Below are 21,021 nucleotides of genomic sequence, written 5' to 3' on the forward strand. Positions count from 1 at the left end.
AGGTTATGTGTTTCCGCCGACTGCGTTTGGCGACCTGATATTGCATCATTGGGTTATCAGGCCGCAGTACATGTGAGACTAGCTGAGTCTATTTGATAGAAATTAAAGCAACGTCATACTTAGGAAAATTCGCAGTTAAATTAATAAAATGCCTAAAAAAGCGAAAGAAGAAACACAATGGGTGGACACTGATGTCGCTCCAGGGGCAGGTGAGAAAACTGACTGTGTGAAGTTGGGTAAAGGATATATAGCATTCCAGCTAGCAAGATGCGAGTCAAAGAAAACTCAGTTGATTTATTAATCACTGGTAGTAGCAGACTGTCATTCCTGTCAGCAGACAAGCAGTTTTAAAACGACCGTTCTAACTCCTATACCGGATATGCTTTCTTGTAACTTTTGGCCAAAGTTCAGTTAAGATGATTTAAATGCTGATAATTTATTCTGTCTTAAAACTCTACTACTACTATAAAAATATTGTATAACTCTTTCCTCAACAGACAAAACCTTAGGATAGTACACTCGACTATCATTCATTCCAATGAATATATATATATATATATATATATATATATATATATATATATATATATATATATATATATATATATATATATAACATTGCGATTATGACACTGGCTTTGCTATGTGTTGATGAGTTTATCATCAACACATCATCAGAAAGCCTAAAGCTGTAATTTTGAGGGTAAAGATATATTGGGAATATAATACATACATAATACATTCTCTTAAGACAGAAATTCTGTGTTCAGTTTGTATCTTCTACCCCTGTATCCATGGGTTCTTTCTGGGTACTCCAGCTTCTTCCCGCAGTCCCAAACAGAAATGTCATTTTACTTTAAATTACCCTCACAGTGTGTGTAATGTTGACTGTCATGAGTACATCTGTGTTGCCCTGTGTCAAAGTTGGAGATAAATGCTTTTTACAAATTATGAAGATAGAATAGAATTTAATTTAAATGGGGAGGATACATTCTTACAAAACAAATATTTAAGTAACTAACTAGCTAAAACCGCATTACATTATGCAGACGTCTTATAGTTAGATCTTCAGTACTTTGCTTATACCTCCCCCAAAACACCACGTACACACACACACACACACACACACACACACACACAAATATCATATTTTTATACTTCTGAAGACTTTTTTTCTGTTTTTTCTGGTCGTTTTATTCACATAAATCATTATTTATTTATTTATTTATTTCTACTTGTATATTTATTATTGTTATTTCTAGGACTACAAAGAACTTTCTTTGAATACCCAACCTGAAGGCTTGTTGATTTATTTTGAGTATTTTAAATGTCTTCCAGTTCCAGTATTGCAAAAAGTTTCAGTTCACATGTTAAAAAAGTCAAAAAGATTCATAGTTCCTTTCGGTTTGCTGCTTTTATGGATTTTATGACAGTATTTTTCCTTGAGCCCTTGGTTATATTGAATTTCATGTAACTTCATATGACTGCCATCCATTTTAGTATGTGAGACTAAAAATAAAGACAACACAACTACGTTCATCAGCCTGATGGAGCAGACTGATGACCACTGTGAAATTTTGGCAACTATAAGTGGATTCTCTGATCTCTTGAATTTTTAAGAGTGTAATTTTATCTCAAATCGTCCCACAGAAAAAACAGTTAAAAAAGGAAAGAAAGACAAAAAGGGGAAAAAGAGTGTAAGTTGATCTTTATTCCTCAAAAATCTCATAGTAGATCTTCTGCTTTGAAAATGAACTGTATCTCATTTACTGTGTTGTGAATGTTTTTCCAGTTTTTTGAAGAGCTCTCAACTGAAAGCAAGCCTGAGAAGGTCAATGAGGCTGCTGGGAAAGACAATCAAACAAAACAGGTAATTAACTGAATTAACTGGAACACAAAACAATGTAATTATGTGTGGCAAAGGGAGGGTATGGTGTCCAGGACAACTGGAAACGTGTTTTTTTTTTGTGATTAAGAAAATGCTTTGTTTTTTTAATCTAGATGAGCCATTCTCACTTCCATCTGTAATAGTTAGCATACCTCAGTGCTGTCTGATCACCAGCTACTAAAGAACCAGGCTGGTCAAGCTAACAGTGCTGATGAACAGTGGTTTCTCTGTCACCATTACTGAGGCAAACAGCACCCCCTGGTGTTTACTGTCTGAATATTCACAATGTATAATTTTTGGAACTACTCTTTAGCCCCAGAAAAAAAAAGAACGACAAAAAGGAAAAGGTGTGGATATGGGTGAGAAAGATGAAGAGGATGTCAGGCTGACCTTGAAAAATCTCTCAGTGCAAGGAAGTGATGAGGAAGATGAACCAGGTATGATGTTTTCCTCTGATTCCCATCAGGGTGGCTACCTTCTCTCAACTAAACATATATTTGCTTTACTTTCCTTTGTTTCCACAGGCATCACATCCAGCAAAGGAAACAAGAAAACGGTTTGTCTCTTAGGAACAGTGTGTGTTGTTTCCTATGGAGTGAGTGTGTGTGTGTGTGATTTCCTCTGCCGTGTGTGACCATTTTCCTGACACTACATTGTGGGGACCCACTGCTCCTTGTGGGGACCGAAGCCTGGTCCCCACAAGGGGAAACACTGTTTTGGGTCAGGGGTCAGATTTAGGACTAAGGTGTGAATTGAATTTTGGTTAGGGTTAGTGTTAGGTATGTAATGATTAGGGCTATTATAAGGGTAAGGTTTAGGCTGTAGAAATGAATGGAAGGGTTAGGAAAGCCCCCACAAAGATAGCCACGTAAATGTGTGTGTGTGTATCTGTGTGGCTTCCTTTGCAGTGTATGGCATTGTCCTGATATGTCTCTCTGGTGTTTTCTAGACTGGAAACATCTTTGCTGCTCTCAGCCAAGGACAGAGTGATGATGAACCAGATCTGGATGAAGATGACAATAACCCTGTAGTGAAGGTACATTACTAGAGCTGAAACATAAGTGTGAGTTGAAGTTCTCTTAGAGAGTTAGGGCTTTCCAGGGGCTGGCAACATTCAGCCTGAGAAGGCTGTGGTTGCTGTGAGGTTGTCATGATTAACATGCCTCTTCACCTCTCCAGTGTCACAATGAAGGACTTGGACTGCCTATTGTAAACAAAAAGAACAAAAAAAGTCTCTCTTTACGTATCTTTGTGTTACAATTGAACTCTACAGAAAGGAAAGGGAAAAGCAGCTGAGCAACAACGGAACACAGCTGCTAATAAGGATGACAATGAGGAAGATGATGAAGGAAGTGACAGTATGATGGTATGCTGTGCCTCCACAGCTCCTCTGCCACCTGCCTTGTTCTGTGTGTGATTGTGTGTTTCTCTGGTGTTACCAGCAGAGCGCTGAGGATGTCATTGCACAACAGGCCAAGGAGGCAGCAGATGACCCATTTGCTCACCTGAGTAAAAAGGAGAAAAAGAAGAAAAAAAAACAGGTAATTACTATACATCACCTTTCTTTTACTCCAAATATATATCTATTGTAGCTAAAGGTTATTTAAGGTGCAGATGCTCAATCACCTCAGAAGAGTACACCTCAGAAGAGTTATGTTTATAAAAAAAAAGGAGGTGCAGGAACTACAGATAGGATTTTTTTTTGACAGAATAATTTATATTTAACTTTTTAGATTTAAGAAAGTGTTGAAAATATGTTTGTTCACTACCATTATTTATTGATAATACTGATCATTTACCCTTCTGTTGCCCCTTGACCTTATGAACCAAAACATACACATTGCAGCATTTATATTAAGTTCATTAGTTCATTTCCTGTAGGAGACCAGGACTGTCTGCAAAGATGGAGAACCGATGGTTCTAGGTGCTTTTTGCAGGGTCGCAAAAACACCCACCATCTGTCTGTGCAAAGGGCATAGGAAGTGCATATAACCAAGATCAGTGTCTTTGTTTGTAAGAATGCTCTGACCTGCCAGTGTAACTGTTTCTGTCTAGCTTGTTTTTTTTTTTAACAAATTTTCCTAACAGAAAGGTCAGCCTTTTTTAGTAATGTGTACTAGTTGTGACGAAGAACAACAAATAATCAGACCCATGTAAGGCACATCTGATTATAATGCAATAACTAAGTGATTTGAATGCTACACTTAGCAGTTAGGAAAACTGTTTGCAGCCCTAACAGATGTGAGTTTGATGTAATTTTTTTAAATTTAACCAACATAATTAAATCAAGTTAAATGCATATGAATATTTCCTCATTTTGTTTTTTCTTCTATTATCTATGACTAATATTTAAATTGGCTTGATGTTCTGAAACACTAAAGTATGACAAACATGCAAAAAAAACAAAAAACAAATCAGAAGGTACTTTTTCATATCACTGTTTCAAAACATCTCCAAAGAGATTTCTACCTTATTTACTGTCAAATTTCAACAATTTCATTCAAAAATCACTAAATGACAACATTGACCATTTTCATGTGGTTTTATTTTTGTATCAAGCTTCTATTGCTTTACTAAATTTTGTTTAAATTTAGTTAAGCAATAGCATGTAATTCTCGGCATAACACCTGCAATTAGAAACCTGCAATTTCCATATTTGTGTTAATGTGCTTGTCCAGATGGAATATGAGCGTCAGGTGGCAAGTGTCCGAGCTCAAAACGCGTTGGAAGGAGATTTCTCCGTATCTCAGGCTGAGCTGTCCTCCCGGCAGGCAATGCTGGAGAATGCCTCAGATATTAAGGTAACATGTTGACCTTAGAAACTTGTTGACTTAGTTTTCTCTTGTACTTTTCAAAAAACACAAGACAACTAAGACCAAAGAAATTTCTGAAGGGTAATTGTAGTCTATTCTCAAATTCCTACCAGTTTTTTTGCACGCTAAACTTGTGTGTACAGCAGAAGCAATTGTGGAAGATTGTTGTGTGTCTTTCAGCTGGAGAAGTTCAGCATATCTGCTCATGGCAAGGAGCTTTTTGTCAATGCTGACCTTCTGATTGTAGCAGGAAGAAGATATGGTTTAGTTGGACCAAATGGGTAAATACTTTATTTCCTGCTATTTGATGTGAAAAAATAGATAGAAATTCTGATCATTAGAATAGAAAATGTTATTTTATTGTCAATCAGTGGCCAAACATGTTAAAGAATTGTACTGTTATTGAGTTTTGTAGTATATACTTGATATAAGCTATTAATCTTTTTGTTGGTGTATTTGATGATTTCTGAAGAAACCGGTATTGGATTAGAATTTTTCTACTTAAATCAATTTGTTTGTATAAGTATACATGCTAAGTAAACAAATACCATACAGTTTAACATTTGTAGCCTCACCTCAAGGTGAGACTTTTTAATGATTGGCGTTGGCCAGGAAAATGCAATCAGTCCACCACTTTTTAAAAACCCATATAACAGGGGTGCCCAATATGTCGATCGCGGAAGGTTTTGAGTCGATCTTGACAGATGACAATCTGAACGCCACCAAGGTGCTGAGAGCAGCACTTCCTCTTCTGACGGGCTTATCAAAAATATTCACTAAGATCCTAAACGTTTGTAACTTCATTAAAAAAAGAATAATTATAAAAAAATCAACGAGATGTGTTAAAATCAGTAATTATTGTTTGAACAAGGTGTTGCGCAATTCAGAAAAAAAAAAAGGCGATTCAAAGACCGACAGACGAGCAGGAGTTTAAATTAGCTACTCAACCACCGCTGTGTTCATGAGAGGCTTTTTAATAATCAAGGAATAAATATCAAGCCTGGAAACCTGATATTGTAACGGACTGAATGTTGTGTTTTTAACATAATCTTTGCTCGGCTTGCGGGCGCAGGCGTTTACCACGGCAACGGGTGTGCTAAACAACAAAGAGACAGAAAGTAAAAAGGTAGCAGTGGTTTAGAGTTGATCACCTGTTCGGGTTGTTTTACCTTTGTTTACCTTTGCTGTAGCTCATCACACCCGCTGCAGTTTCTGAACATTCAATAAACAACAAACTTGGACTAATTACCTCGTGAGTATACGTCACAACAAACATAAAATAGGACAAATATATTTCATTAAGTTTTAACAAATTCTACCGCGATAATTATGTGAAATTAAATTAATTATATCCCGACTTCTGAAGATTTGCCTTTACCTTTTCTGGGCTCTTTGGTTAGTTTCTCATATTGAGGTCATCAAACCAAATTTTAGATCTACCATGACTGACTGACACCTGCTGGCCTCAGGTTTGCAACCAGCTTCTGACTGAGAAACCAGTAACCTGCTCCCAGTGTCAGAATCTCACTGAGGAAGAAACTGCATCAGGTTTTCTGTCACTTTATTATTTCTGCTACAACTGATGCATATTCACATATAAAATAAGTCAATAGAGTTTAATTTGCAATTTTTATGTCTTTGTGTCATGAGGTAGATCTCAGGCGGCTGGTGAGAGAAAAAGTAGATCTTGCTCTCAAAAAGTTTGGGCACCCCTGCCATATAACATTCTCTAATATTTGCTAAAATATCAGATTCGGTGTTGTGTGTGTGCGTGTGTGTGTGTGAATTTTAATAGTCAACATTATGCTTACCTAAAATAGGATTTTATTAAACAGACTAATAAAAGTTGAAGAATCAAGTAACTTTTAGTTAAACAACAGAGTAAAGTTGCAACTTGTTGCTGTTGACATGGTATGAGCCCAGGAATAAAAAAATTTAATTTCCCTTTGGGATAAAGTATTTTTGAATTTGAAACAAGACCTACTCTAAATCCCAACATAGTAAAAGCATTGTTGTCATGTTGCCATGGTGATGTGTTGTCTCATGAGCTTTCTGTGTTCTGTTGGAGCATGGAATTGGCTTTGTGGTGGGACCCCACCAGGGCCCCCAGAAGCTGGAGCTGGTGCAGAGGGACATTTAGCGTCATTATATTAAGAGGAAATTTTCAGATTTCTGTCCCTACAAATGGGAAATTTTAGCTACAACATAGAGTATTTTATTTTATTGGCCTTGTTTTTTTATTAGGCCCAAGCAGCGAAGCGCTGGCGAAGGCCTGTTGAAATCGCAGGATTTCTTCTTCTTTTTGTTTTTATTTTTCTGCCACTTTATGGGGCCTTTAACATATTCAAAAACTCACCAAACTTGACCCAAAATTTTCCCCGGAGGAACATTTTCAGATTCCAGTGGAATCGCAAGCGGGTGTGGCCATACTGTTCTACAGCACCCTTTAAAGTGAGTTGGGAGAAACCGTAGGTCGTAGAGATCTGAAACTCGGTACGTAGGTACATCCCCCCAAATCAAGAAAAAAAATCTCTTGGAGGTAATCTCTAAAATGCACAGGGAGGCGGCCATTTTGGGCCAAAGGTCAAATTTTGGTCATTTTTCATTTTTACTCATGTGGAACTTTGACGAACTCCTAGAGATTTCGACCTATCGGCTTCATTCTTGGTCAGAATGCAGTTAAGGCATGGGGCTTTAAGAGTTATCAAAAAAATTTTACTTTTCGTATATGTTCAGGGAGCATGGCAGAGTGGCGCCAAAACAAACGAAACGCTATAACTTTCACATAAAAAGCTCAATTGGCACCAAACTTTGCATGAGGGGTCCTGGCTGGATGCCTGACGATCCTATGTCGTCATAGTCTGACCTTAACTAAGCCCTGCCCCCTGAGAACAGAAAGTGACTTTTCGTACTTGAAAAGCTCCATTTCTGGCTCGCTTGACCTAATCAAGATGATCTTGAGTCAGATGACAGATAACAAGTTGGACTCACTTCCTTTAAAGCGCCCAGAGTTTTCAGTGGAGGGTGTGGCCGTGGCAGCACGGTGAAGTCACAGGTCACGCCGCTGCCATATGTTTGGCTCTAGATTCCACATGTTTTGGCCCAGCTGCACCAAACTCACTGGGATCGATCTTTGTCCACCCCCCGACAGGAATCCAGTGCAATACTTGGTGGGCATGGCCTAATTCCTCCACAGCACCCCCTAGAATATTTTTAAAAAATCAGCCACAAGCCATGCTTCATCCCAGAATTATGAAACTTGGTACACATGTATATATTCTCAGGACCTACAAAAAAGTCTCTGAGAGCCATGGTCCAACCCCAACAGGAAGTCGGCCATTTTGGATCAAAGCCGCCATCATGTCAATTTTATTGACGTATCTGAGCGAACTCGGATATGGCCATTTGCCATGAAATATCAAGGTGGAATAACTTCTCCTCATTAGTTCCCAGCTCCACCAAACTCACTGAGATCGATCCGTGTCCACCCACAGACAGGAATGCAGTCCAATATTTGGTGGGCGTTTCCAAATTCCTCCACAGCGGCCCCTAGAATATTTTTAAAAATCTGCCCCCAAGCCACGCTTTGACCTACAATTATTAAACTTGGTACACATGTGTATCTTGTCAGGACATACAAAAAAGTCTCTTGGAGCCATGGTCTAAACCAACGGGAAGTCAGCCATTTTGGATCAAAGCCTCCATTTTGTCTATTTTATTGACATCGTATCTGAGTGAACTTGTCCTACAGCTTTTGAGATCCAGGCTTCAAACTCAGTCAGGAGAATATTGAGGCATTGAAGGTCAAAAGTTATCAAAGGAATTTTCCTATGTCAGAGCATGTGGGCGTGGCCAAGCCTCAAATCTGGCCATTTGCCGTGGAACATCAGGATGGAATAGACCCTTTTCACAGTGACGTCAGACAATGGCCGCCATAACTCAAACCTGGGTATCTTTACTTCCGGTGTGATTTTGCCTTGGGAACCAAGCTGAAAAATTCCCGCATTCTCATAATGTTAAGGATATAATAAAAGGTAAGTTTAATAATAACAGCATTTAAGTGTTAGATAGCTGTTATTACTCATTGTAAATTCACCATTCTCTAACTGTGTATAAAATAAACAGCCTCCGATCGGAGAGTAAACCACCTAGCAGCAGCTTTAGCCACATTTAGGAAAAAATATACTCTCTGTCAGTGCTGTAACGTTTAAAGGTTCACTTTCTATGTTTTATAAAACAGTGTTTACGTGTTAGATAACCGTTATTAGTCATTGTCAATTTACCATTCTCCAACAAGCCTCCGATCATGAGTAAACCAGCTAGCAGCAGCTTTAGCCACAGTTAGGAAACATATACACCGCCGCCTGTCAGTGATGTAACGTTTAGAGGTTCATTTTCTGTATTAATGGAAAATAAAGGACATAAAAATAACTTTAATCTGATTACTGGATTTGAAATACGAGCTCGTTAGATTATTCGTTACCGGAAAAAGTGGTCCGATTAGAGGAAGGCATTACAAAGCAGCGGCGGCACCGGACATCTCTGCTTATAACAAACAAACCCCTATTTTATGGGATGAGTGGCAACTCCAGTCTATAATTTAAGAATATGATCAAGATTAGAGCCTAAAACGTCATAGTTCAAAAACAGTAAAAAGTTCTGGTTAAGGAACAGTTATGTCACGTAGTTAGCTAGCTAACAAAATTCACTAATGCTAAGCTAACGGTTACGCAAAACAAAAATACCTACCTTCATAGTCAAACAGGTATTGTTCGGTGAAGAATTTCTAGCCTTTGTCTAATTTAGATTTTATTGTCAGAGAAAATTGGTTTTCAAATCGTGATCTATCTTCAAATCTTATTTTAGGCAAATGTTTTAGAGACTGTGTAAACTCCATGCTCCGGTGTTCTGTCTGATCAACATATGCTGTCAGATATATATATATATATATATATATATATATATATATATATATATATATATATATATATATATATATATATATATAAATATCTAAATCTCTCTTTCTATATATATGTCTCTATATAGATATACATAGATATATATGTGTCCATTTTACATATATGAAATAGACAACTTTATCGTTACTTACTATGTACACCGGAACTAAGGATACACAACTTCGAGCCAAAACGGAGGTTGTGTGACGTCATGTGAAAAGGGTCTATAACACATGTGTCAAACTCAAGGCCCGCGGGCCACATGTGGCCCGCCATGTCATTTTATGTGGCCCCCCGAGCGTTTTATAGGCCCATGACTGACTTAAAAATAGGTTTTGAGCACGAATTGACTACAAACTACATCTCCCACAATGCATTCCGATTGTTACCAGCCAACATTATGGTTTCTCGCCACTAGAGAGCAGCAGAGTCACCTCAAGCTGCTTATTGATTTTCCCAGCGAATAAAACTGAGACTTCGACAAGCTAACATCAAAACGTCCAAGAAAAGAAAAATCGATTTACAAGTAAGACTGTGAATGAAGATGTGTGTGAGTTGGTGTCAGGGCGGCAGGTCGCGCTAGACTTTTTTTGTTATCCGTTATCTTGACCGACAACATAAAAAAAATCGGTCCTGTACTATTTTTACCCGTGAAATTACAATCATATTAACATCAGCTATTTAGTCGCATTTTATGCGGTTTAGTTAATATTCACCGTGAATCCAGATCCCATCACAAATTAAGCAGATAAATGTATCTACATTTTTCTCTTAGTCACAAAAACCACTCCAATAACTTTTAATAAATTAAATTAAGCGACTTCACTTAAATTAGCATCACTTCACCCGCTGGGGTCTGAACGCACTTCCTCCTGGTTCCCATCTGCAGAAAAATCTGCGCTAATTCATCAGTCAGTTGGATCTGTCTGATCCAAACAGATCATCTGAACTCTGTGAGTGTTTTACCCTGCGCATAACACCTGGATTTTTTTTTTTTTTTTGCGTGGTTTCGCTTCTCCGAAACGGACAGATGTTACGTCTGCAGCTCCTCCAGAACGCCACTCTCCTGGGTAACGTGCACCAAGGGTCCATTTCTTAAATCTTCTGGATGAGTTACTTCCAGCTGTTTTTAATTCTTTGCAGCGGCGGAGCCGCTTCCGCAGTGGTTGAGCGCATGTTAGTCTAATTAACTTTTGCATCGTCATTTATTTCCTCCAGATAAACTACCGGCTCCTCAAATGGATTAACACAAAGTTGCATTCTCTTTAGTTTTCTCTGGTCTGTAATGGAGACTTGAATTTAACGCTCCATTTCAACCAAAGGTTTCAAATGCGCTTCCTAACCAGAAGCTCCAAAGCGTTATTTAACAATATGAGGTGTTCAATTTATTTTTAACATTGTATTTTCATACATTTTATGCTAGGGGTGCCCAAGTCTAGTTTTCCAGAGCTACCATCTGCAACTTTAGATGTGTTCCTTCTCTAACACACCTGGATCATTTACTCATTATAAGGCTCTACAGAACTGAGTTGCTGCTAATGAGGGAAGTCAACCTTTTGTCTGGGGTGTGTTTTAGCAGGGATGCATCTAAAAGTTGCAGTCTAGAGGACTGCACCTGGGCACTCCTGATTTGTACCGTCAATGTGGCCCGTTGAGGGTGGCCAATATGCTGAAGTGGCCCTCGGTGAAATTGAGTTTGACACCCCTGGTCTATAAATTCCCCATAGAAGCTCCCAGCTGCATCAAACTTCATTGGTATCATCACAGAGCAGAGCTCATCACATTCAAATGGTCAGTTGGTGACATCACTTTAGCCCCATCCCCTTCCAACAGGAAGTCACCTGTTGGAAGGAACTTATTAGAGCAGTTAGAGCAGTCTTTCTTTCTGATGGAAGGAAGACTGCTCTAAATCTTACATGCCTCATCTTATTTACAGTAAACTTGTTAGGCTTGACCTTTGTTAGCCACTAAAGAGCCCAATAGTTTTAAATTGCAAATCTGTTCTACTGGGGTTGTGCGTCATCGGGGAGCACTGAGGAAGACATCGGTGTGTGTCGCCTGGCGGACGGGTGCGGAAACTGCGCGAGAGCGTCGGCGGTGGCGAGAGCATGGTGGTGCTGGAAACCCCGCGGTCGCCAATAGGCCTTCAGTGCGCTTCGCTGTGAGGGCCTCGAACACTGCTTGCGGCTTTAATTCATTTTAATGTCTTAGGGTATTTTCAAATTTAAAAAGTTCAAATTCACAGATAAGTTTATTAGTACAGTAAAATAAAATATTTCATTGATATTGTAATTATTCACATTGTAATTATTATTCTAGTAGACTCAGTTTGATTGGGGACCAAAATTGCCACATTTGCTGTATTCTTAGCTGCAGCAGTTTGTTTTCACACTGCACTGACTGAAATGATCCAAACTAATCACAGTGCAGTACCCTCGCCTGTGGGGGCGCTGCACCAGGAACTACTGAAGATACCAAGATATAATCCTCAGAAGAAGACATGAGCTCAAGTTCTTCACAAAATGCAAACAAAAATGGAGTAGCATCAGACTTTAGTAATTGTAGCTTTCTCTTTTGTCTTTGGTGAAAGACTACAAGCCATTTCTAGCTCTAGCTCTAGATTTGCAAGTTTGTTTTAGTTGTATTTACCCAGAATGCCCTGCACTGCAGTCCACTTTATGTCCACTTGCAACATTTGACCCAAAAAGTTAGAAAAATGTTGAACATTCTCTTCAGGAAACTTCTGAGGTCCTTTTTCGGCTCTACTATAATGAGTTATTTTCTAATCTTTTTCCTTAAATCTGCATGTTTAGTTTATTGCTGAATATCTAAAATTATTATGGAGTTGATGTGTTTAAAGCTGAAGACAGTGAAACTAATGGTTGATCACTAAGAGTTTTTATTGTTATGTTTTGTAGGATTTCTACCCTAATTATGTCAGGTTTTCATGTGTTAACCAGTTGTTAGAGTTCTGTGTGTTAAGATTCAGTCAGTTCTGTCATTCAGGACCATCTTGTTTTCATTTTGTCTTCTAGCAAAGGAAAGACCACTTTACTAAAACACATAGCAAACAGAGCTCTCAGTATCCCCCCCAACATCGACGTGTTGCTGTGTGAACAGGGTAAGTGAACTGTTGATGTTTTACTCCTTCCTGAACACGTGTGGGGCCCGCTGACTGTGTGTGTGTCTTGGATAGAGGTGATAGCTGATGACACCCCGGCAGTGCAAGCTGTGCTGAAAGCTGACACCCGCCGTCTGAAGCTTCTAGATGAGGAGAAGATGCTCCAGGCTCGTCTGGAGAAGGGAGAGGACAGCGTGGCCCAGAGGCTGGAGAAGGTGAGCCTGACCTCTGGGCTGCTTTTCTCACTGCTGAGCCTCACAGTAACAGTGCTGCTGCCTCAGCACTCACACACCACAGTGTTTCCCTGACGTTCTGCTGCGGCTCTGGCTGCAGCTGAGTCCACACCGCACCTCATCAGCACAGAGCCGGGGCACACTTTACCATGGAAACGGGCTTTTCTTAGGGAACTGCTGGAAATCCTAAGCAAATGTGATCAGCAACTCTCTATCAGACAGTTCAACTGGGATTAAACCAGAGTCATTTTACTCTACTGACACAGAAAGCTGCATTGAAATGCTCACAAAATAATATTCTGTCACACTGATGACACTTTCCATCTTGTAAGAGAAGGGCTGAGTGTCCACCAGCTGTCAACATGCAGGTTTCTAACATAGAGCTTTTAATGAAAGCTGTTATCTCTCTGTGTAGATAAATAACACAGATCCAACCAGACAGCTCCGATGATTAAAATCATTTTTTTCTGAGGCTGTACTTTAGTTTTTTATGGGGATTATTTATGAGCATTTAAAGAGCATGGTGGTTAAAAAGTGACAAATGTTCTTGACAAAAGTGCTTCTCCTCCTTGCCAGGTGTACGAAGAGCTCAGGGTGATTGGAGCTGCAGCAGCGGAGGCCAAGGCCAGGCGGATCCTGGCCGGTCTGTCGTTTACCCCTGAAATGCAGAACAGAGCCACCAAGCGTTTCTCAGGAGGATGGAGGATGAGAGTTTCCCTTGCTAGGTATGCTCTAATCTAAGGGTGGGCATTTATTGTATTGTTTATCATTCATCATGAAAAACTTTAGTCATGATAACAATTTCGATTTATGAATTAAAATTAATGTTTAAATAGCCCCCAAAAACATTTGTACTGTCGGTATTATCTTTACTGTTTGTTCATAGAGAGTATCAACAAATATCAATACATTTGAAAATATGATTAAATCCAGCTAGCATGTCCAGTCTAGTGATAGAAATCATTCTTGATGTGACTGGTGTCTTAAAGAATTGTGTTATGTTTTCACATTCATGCTGTTACTTAAAAAAAGAGATAATTACTATTGTCACGTTTATTGTTATCATAGTAGTACCACAAAATATTGCAATAAAACTTTTAGCTCTCTACCATCCACCTGCACTCTGATCTGCACATCATGCTACTCTGTTTTTAACTCCTGTTAATGTGTGTGTGTGTGTGTGTGTGTGTGTGTGTGTGTGTGTGGGTGTGTGTGTGTGTGTGTGTGTGTGTGCGCGCGTGTGTGTTTGTGTGCGCAGAGCCCTGTTCATGGAGCCCACCCTGCTGATGCTGGATGAGCCCACCAACCACCTGGACCTGAATGCTGTCATCTGGCTGAACAAGTACTGAAAGCTTTCATTCATACCAGATAATAACACTCAGACTATCGACAGGAAGCAAAAGTCTTCATACCCCTTCAAGCACTCATTTTTAGAGGTTCTTTTATGTCATAGCAATGAAGTGGAAGAATAGGGATTATGCACTCAAATGGAAGACCGACTCCCTACTGGGATTCAACACACTCTCTATACTTTTGGGAGAAAAAATGGAAAGCTCTCTATCTTTTCTTATTTTTCTTATCTGCCTTTTCCCCATCGATACGCTTCCCGACCGCCCTGCACCTTAGGGGCTTAAAAAAAAAGATGTGCACATTGCGCAAAACTCTGAAACAGGAGAAGCGGGACATAAAACAGAGCGACGAACTAGATGTGAATTATGGCATAAAAACAGAGAATCCGACGCTGAACAGGGAAAAATCAACACATGATGTGAAACACATGATGATTAGGTGGCGCAGCAGGTGATGAGTGAAGATTAATGATGGTGAGCGTCAATAAATGATAAAATAAATCTAGCAACAGGAAAGAAACTAAAGTGGACATAGCAATAAACCAAGAGAGGATAATACTAATCAAAGGAAACTAAATGGGAATGAATGGATAACAAAATGCAAGAATAAACTAAGAAACTAAAGTAAATACAGAGGAATAAACTGGTATGGCAAGACCTTTCAATCAATAATTAATACAGAGGACTGTATGGCAAGAATAAACACACTATTTCCAGATAAAAAGTAAAATAATATTGTTGAAATGTCATGGGTTTGTTGAGACCACATCTAGTACTGAGAATAAATATATCTTACAGATCATAACAGTAAATAACTTATCACTTATTTATGTTTTTAATTAGATTTGATTAAGAACCAGATTTGTTCTTTGTAATTTCTGTCCAGTAAAACTATTAATCTATAAATCAATAGACAGGTCTATATAAAGATATAATCCATGTTTCTGTCTCATATTTCTATGGCATTAAAGGACCTGGAACTTTTGTTTTTCCACTGAAAGCTCTGGTTTGCACAATAAATGCCACGTGGGTGAAATTTTATGGATGATACTTTGATGTCCCATTCTCCTGAAGGCAGCACAGAGCTGCACCACCAGAAACTGACAGAAACACTGAAGAGAAGAAGAGCTATGATTAATGTAGTTACGGTTCTATCCATGTTTTAATGTTGCAGAGCTCAGTCGTTTTGCAAATAGTTCAAAGTTTAAACTGACATGTTGAACATCTTTTATCTGGTCATTTTGTGGAATATTTAACAACTAGAAAATGGCACAAAATACGAATATTTTTTTCCACTCTGATTGGCTGCTGTTAGGCCTACCAATTTTAACTTGAATGTTCATTGCATTTTTCGTAGACGCCTGTGAAAATAATTTCTATTCCCATGGCTTTTTTGTTCTCTGGGAAATTATGTTTGATGATAAATACAGAAACAAGCATAAAAATCAAAACATCTACAATACTGATAGTAATATTAATGATAAAATAATGGTCAGTGCAAAGTAGCCTGCAAATTTTTTGGTGGGGTCGGTGAGGGACCTGGATAAGGGCTAGGGGGGCGCTGGCCCAAAAAAGGTTGAGAAACACTGATTTAGACCATTCCATTGCACCTCTGGCTGTGCATTTTAGGTGGGTCAAACATGTAAAACAACTTTAAATTGCCCAGTCAATGAAGCTAGAAGTAAAACAGCCAATGTAAAATAAATAACAGACTGAAACTTGCCAAAACAATGGGTTGACTGCTTTGGTCAAACATGTAAAAATAAACGGCAACTAAACCTCTGTCAAATGGTTCAGAAAGTGCTATTAAGAATTCTAAATTTAGTATAAAATAAAAAGTAAAGCATGATGTCACTTAGGGCATAGAATTAGACCAAATAGAGCTTCCCTTATGGATTGTTAATAGTCATTGATATCCAACCTAGAATTTGTTTTTTAAATTTGTTTTTTAAATATCAGATCGGTGCATCTCAGGTTCCTCTGGGCTTTAAAATGGTCTGAATACAAGGACCATTTTTGTTTGTGAATATTTTTTGAAGCTAAGTATTTTGCTTCTATTTCAACATTATGTTCCACTTACATTGTGGTTGTAAAATCACTACAAGTCAGAAGCTCAGACGGTGTGTATATTTTTGCATGGTGCTCGCTGTTTGGGGATTATTAATTTAGATTTAAATCCTAACAACACAATAAATCAAAATTTCCTCTGAGGAAATAGGGCAACATTTTTTTCTGTATAACTGATCTACTGTTATACAGTAGATAAATATGCAAAAATCTTTTGCATATTTAGTTCTGATTAGCTTCCCACTGTGATGTTTTTTTCTTTGACTTTTTGTGCTCTGAATAGTATGAAAACTCGATTTTTTTCCCCTGCAAATCAACTTACAGCTACCTTCAAAGCTGGAAGAAGACTCTCCTCATCGTGTCCCATGACCAGAGTTTTCTCGACGATGTGTGTACTGATATCATCCACCTAGACAACCAAAAACTCTACTATTATAGAGGAAACTATTGTAAGTATCACGCAAGCTTTCTGCTATATTAGTTTCTTGTTTTTATCTGAAAGCTCCTGAATGTAGTGAGTAGTTTGTACAGCGCTGGAATATTTTAGTGCTGCTCCTTCATTGTCATTGAATGCTGTGATAAACTGATGTTCTGGAAGAGAAAGAGCTGCTGTAGGACTGCAGTACTCTGGTGATAACATGCAGAAATGGAAAAAATGTTTGGAAAACCGGAGAAGGTTGTTGGCAGGGGTGTTGAGTTACTTTCATTAAATGAACACCTGGCAAAGAATACATCCCTCAAATATTTGATTCCCTCTGTGTTTTAAGTGACCTTCAAGAAAATGTACGTGCAGAAGCAGAAGGAGCTGCAGAAGCAGTATGACAAACAGGAGAAGAAACTCAAAGAGCTGAAGGCTGGAGGCAAGTCCACCAAGCAGGCTGTGAGTATGGCTGTCTTCCCACACTGTGACACAAAATCACATCTGTAGGTGCGGTGCAAATTACAACAAATTTGAATCTACAGTGATTTCCTCACCACACAGGAAACATTTAGTGCATTGCAATATAACACAATGGAGGAACACAAGATAGCTTAACCAAATGTACTAAAGGTTTTTCTCAGTTCACTATCCGTGATAGTACTGTCTTTGAAAGCCTGACCTGTTGATAACGATTTTGGCTGATACGTTTTAAATCTGTCTGAAGCATTGATAATACACACAAAGTGGCTAAGTTGGCACTTAGCCACTTTGTAATCACAGTTGGGTGATTATTGTTAACCGCGCTCATTCAGACTGATTTCAATGTTTCAGGAGAAACAGACTAAGGAGGCCCTGACCAGGAAGCAGCAAAAGGGCAAAAAGAAGGGACCTCAGGAGGAGGAGAGCCTGGAGGCTCCAGAGCTGCTCAAGAGGCCAAAGGAGTACACTGTGAAGTTCACCTTCCCCAACCCTCCTCCACTCTCGCCACCCATCCTGGGCCTCCACAGTAAGATCTGCTGTGACCCACACACTTCTCCACATCCAGCTGGAGTCTGCAGTTTGGATAAAATACAGATATGTAGCCAGCAAACATGAAGCTATTGGCCTAATCATAAGCTGCGAGGAGAATATCAAAGGGCTATATCCTTTACAAAAAATACAATGATTTCATGATATCAACATAGAAATTTTAATTGAAATTATCAATCGGATCCAGTTGCTTTTAATTAAATGAAGACACTATTACATTTATACTGCTAAAATAATATTGATTAAAACCAATATAATGTCTGACATTTATTGTTATTAATAATAACACAGCACACTTCTTTTTATTTTTTACTGGAAACCTTATTCAGACAGCTATCAAAATTATATGTACAAGAACATTTATTTTTAAAGTATTTTTGAATTGTATTGATAGATGGTTCAGCATATTTAAATATTCCTAGTGGGGAAAACAGAATAGAATAGGAATAGAATATTCTGATATTGATGTATCAGAATCAGAAGAATTTTATTGTCATTGTCAGAAAGACAACAAAATTGCAGTTCCAGTACAACCATCTATTACACAACAGTGGTGGGGGAGAGGGACACGGGGGATAGTTGGCTGAGGCCTCGCAGCCCGACAGGCGCCACCTAGCAGAGGAAATAGGAAAAATAAGAAAAAACATCAGGTAAGGAGAGGGGGAAAAAAACAGCCTGTCTCACACTCTGCTCTTTGCAGAGTAGTTTGAGATGAAGAAAAAAACCTAAGCACATATAAACACATATAGACAAAACAACCCAGGTACGAGGAGGAGGTGTGATGTGCATATGAGTCTCATGTGAGATATGTGTGTGTCTGAACCCTAGCTGATGCGATTGTCTGTGATTGTCTGTGAGTATGATGTCAGAGTTCACCACCAGCTTATCAGTTCAGGGCCCACAGATGTTCTCAGGGAGGGGAGGGGCAGCAGAACAGAGCCTTCTTTAAACATAACAACCAGGGGAGGATAGCTGGCCAGCCAAGGCCAGCCCGGGAAGCCAGATTCCGATAGCAGAAATTTGTTTAGGTCAGGCTGACATCAGTTTACTGCCTTCCTTGAAAGTCTCGCTGGTGCTTCTCAATGGCAAATCCAAACAGCCAAATTTTAGGATCTCTCGCCTGATCCGAGCGAACAACGTTCTCCAAGGTCACACCATATCCATTCTGAGTCCGAGATCCGCTGCCCGACCACGGTCCTGTTCCAGGATCGCACCCAGTCTACAGCTCAGCTCCCATATCATCTCAGTCTGAGTGTTGATCACTCTGCAGATCCCATCAACCATACCCGGCAGCCTCGAAGTGGCCAAAACGGCTGCCGGCATCTTCCAATATTTCCGATAAGCCAGGTAGCCGCCAACTCCAATAAGCAGAAAACCTGTTATCATAAATCCAATCATATACACATCTTCAACATCCTCGACTAACAGCGTCGTCAGACACACGGTCTTCCACTTCCATCCAGAATCCATTGTGTATCCAGCGAAGAATGTTCTGTCAGGTCATGAGGGTTCCCCTTTACCCGGTTTCTCAGTGAAAATTTTTTTTATCAATTGCGTTGAGAGACCAGCTGACCAGATCCATAATTTGCGACTTCGGAAGCTATGCAAAGAAGACTCTAAAAACTCAGGACACAGACGCTGAGCAGGGAAGATAGGGAGGGCAGGGAGACAGAGAAAGTGCATCATTCTCCTTCGAAAGACAGAGCAGAAAAATGTATGATGAGCATTTTACAAAGAACACAGCCGTTCATACATATTTATATAAATATATAAAATGCGGGGTCTATTCTTTAATTATGTCTATGCTGCACTGTAGTCTATCCCGGTCCGCTTGCATCCTTGTATGCATTTGAACCGTGGCAGAGTTCACTTCAGCCGAACCCAGGCTGAGATTTGAAGGCAGACCAGAGTTTGCTTTTTTGGTCTCCATTGAAGTTCGTTTCACACCTCCCAACCCGACCTTCTACTAGAGTTGGATTAAAGCAGCATGCCCTCTGGTGGCAAGACACAAAATTGTAAGGGTTTTGAAACCATTGTATTTTTTTAAGCATAAAAACATGACATTTCAAAAACAGTCAGCCTTAACTAGGTCTAGCAGGGCTTTATATTAGCTTTTTGTGGACATCTTAAGAATATTATTTTATGCTAAATATTTTTGAAACCTTGTCCTGGATTAAGGTTTAATCAGCAGAGTAACAAAAAAAAATCATAAATCTACAAACCTTCTGTCAGGAATTTAAACATACAAACAAAATAAGTTTATTTATGTGTGCTTACATGTCATGTCTGTTGATATTTGTGTGACTAGTTTTTACTGTATACAGGTGTTGACTTTGGCTACGAGGGTCAGAAGCCTCTCTTCAAAAACGTGGACTTTGGCATTGACATGGACTCCAGGAGTGAGTATCCAAATCCTACAGTAGATGGTTAATACTCATATTTAGATATTGGTGCTAATTATGTCTTCATTGAGCATTATAAAGGCTGGGGACTTTGTATGAATTATCAATTTTTCTTCTGTTATTTACTTTCCCCCACATTTCTCCATAGTTTGCATCGTGGGACCCAATGGTGTTGGGAAGAGTACTCTGCTACTGCTGCTCACAGGAAAATTAAATCCTGTAAGACCACATACATGAAATTCCTCTTTTAAATTATACTCCTATATAACAGAAGACTTTTTCTTTTACAGATTAAGGGTGAAATGAGGAAGAATCACCGCTTGGTGAGTAATATAAATGCAAACGCAAAAAGGCCCAGTCCCAATACTCGCACTTCCACCCTTGTTCTGCCCAACATGAAGGTCCTTCAAATGTGCACATGTTGAAGGGTTTGAGAGTGCAGTGTGTCCCACATTCTCTCCATCCAGCCTTCGCCCCACCCATTTTGGGTCCTATTACCACACTTCTGCTAAGCCCGCATCTAGGCGGATTCGGCAAAGTGGGTTACTCACAATTCATCCCTGCATGTGACGTTTTCAATTACAAGCAATTACATGGCAATTTTGTCATTATTAAAAATTCAAGAAAATAGTATGACAAGGCACACTTTTTTTTGATATTTATCATATCAAAAAAAATTTGATATGATAAACTGAGCAACAAAAAGAAGGGATAAAAAGAAGAGTCACTAACTGAGA

The 21,021-nt window shown here is 39.1% G+C and overlaps 1 protein-coding gene across 4 annotated transcripts in view; it reads left to right on the forward strand.

The window, feature by feature from the left end:
- abcf1 (ATP binding cassette subfamily F member 1) overlaps positions 1–21,021 on the forward strand; it is a 27,091-nt gene continuing 6,070 nt past the window's right edge. Inside the window, exons 1-20 of one of the 4 annotated variants that reach the window (XM_014969614.2) lie at positions 1–209; positions 1,651–1,697; positions 1,793–1,870; positions 2,202–2,325; positions 2,413–2,444; positions 2,838–2,924; positions 3,162–3,254; positions 3,331–3,429; positions 4,567–4,689; positions 4,882–4,982; positions 12,698–12,783; positions 12,859–12,998; positions 13,593–13,741; positions 14,275–14,358; positions 16,757–16,881; positions 17,200–17,312; positions 17,685–17,859; positions 20,207–20,281; positions 20,433–20,503; positions 20,575–20,607. In XM_014969614.2, the coding sequence (XP_014825100.2) occupies positions 149–209; positions 1,651–1,697; positions 1,793–1,870; positions 2,202–2,325; positions 2,413–2,444; positions 2,838–2,924; positions 3,162–3,254; positions 3,331–3,429; positions 4,567–4,689; positions 4,882–4,982; positions 12,698–12,783; positions 12,859–12,998; positions 13,593–13,741; positions 14,275–14,358; positions 16,757–16,881; positions 17,200–17,312; positions 17,685–17,859; positions 20,207–20,281; positions 20,433–20,503; positions 20,575–20,607 (1,896 nt within the window). In that variant the 5' untranslated portion in view covers positions 1–148. The remainder of the gene's footprint in view (positions 210–1,650; positions 1,698–1,792; positions 1,871–2,201; positions 2,326–2,412; positions 2,445–2,837; positions 2,925–3,161; positions 3,255–3,330; positions 3,430–4,566; positions 4,690–4,881; positions 4,983–12,697; positions 12,784–12,858; positions 12,999–13,592; positions 13,742–14,274; positions 14,359–16,756; positions 16,882–17,199; positions 17,313–17,684; positions 17,860–20,206; positions 20,282–20,432; positions 20,504–20,574; positions 20,608–21,021) is intronic. The other 3 variants (XM_014969615.2, XM_014969617.2, XM_014969618.2) reach the window with 3 other exon arrangements.

Source organism: Poecilia mexicana, unplaced genomic scaffold (genome assembly GCF_051168715.1).
Source record: "Poecilia mexicana isolate PSO_F unplaced genomic scaffold, ASM5116871v1 scaffold_11, whole genome shotgun sequence".
Lineage (NCBI taxonomy): Eukaryota > Metazoa > Chordata > Actinopteri > Cyprinodontiformes > Poeciliidae > Poecilia > Poecilia mexicana.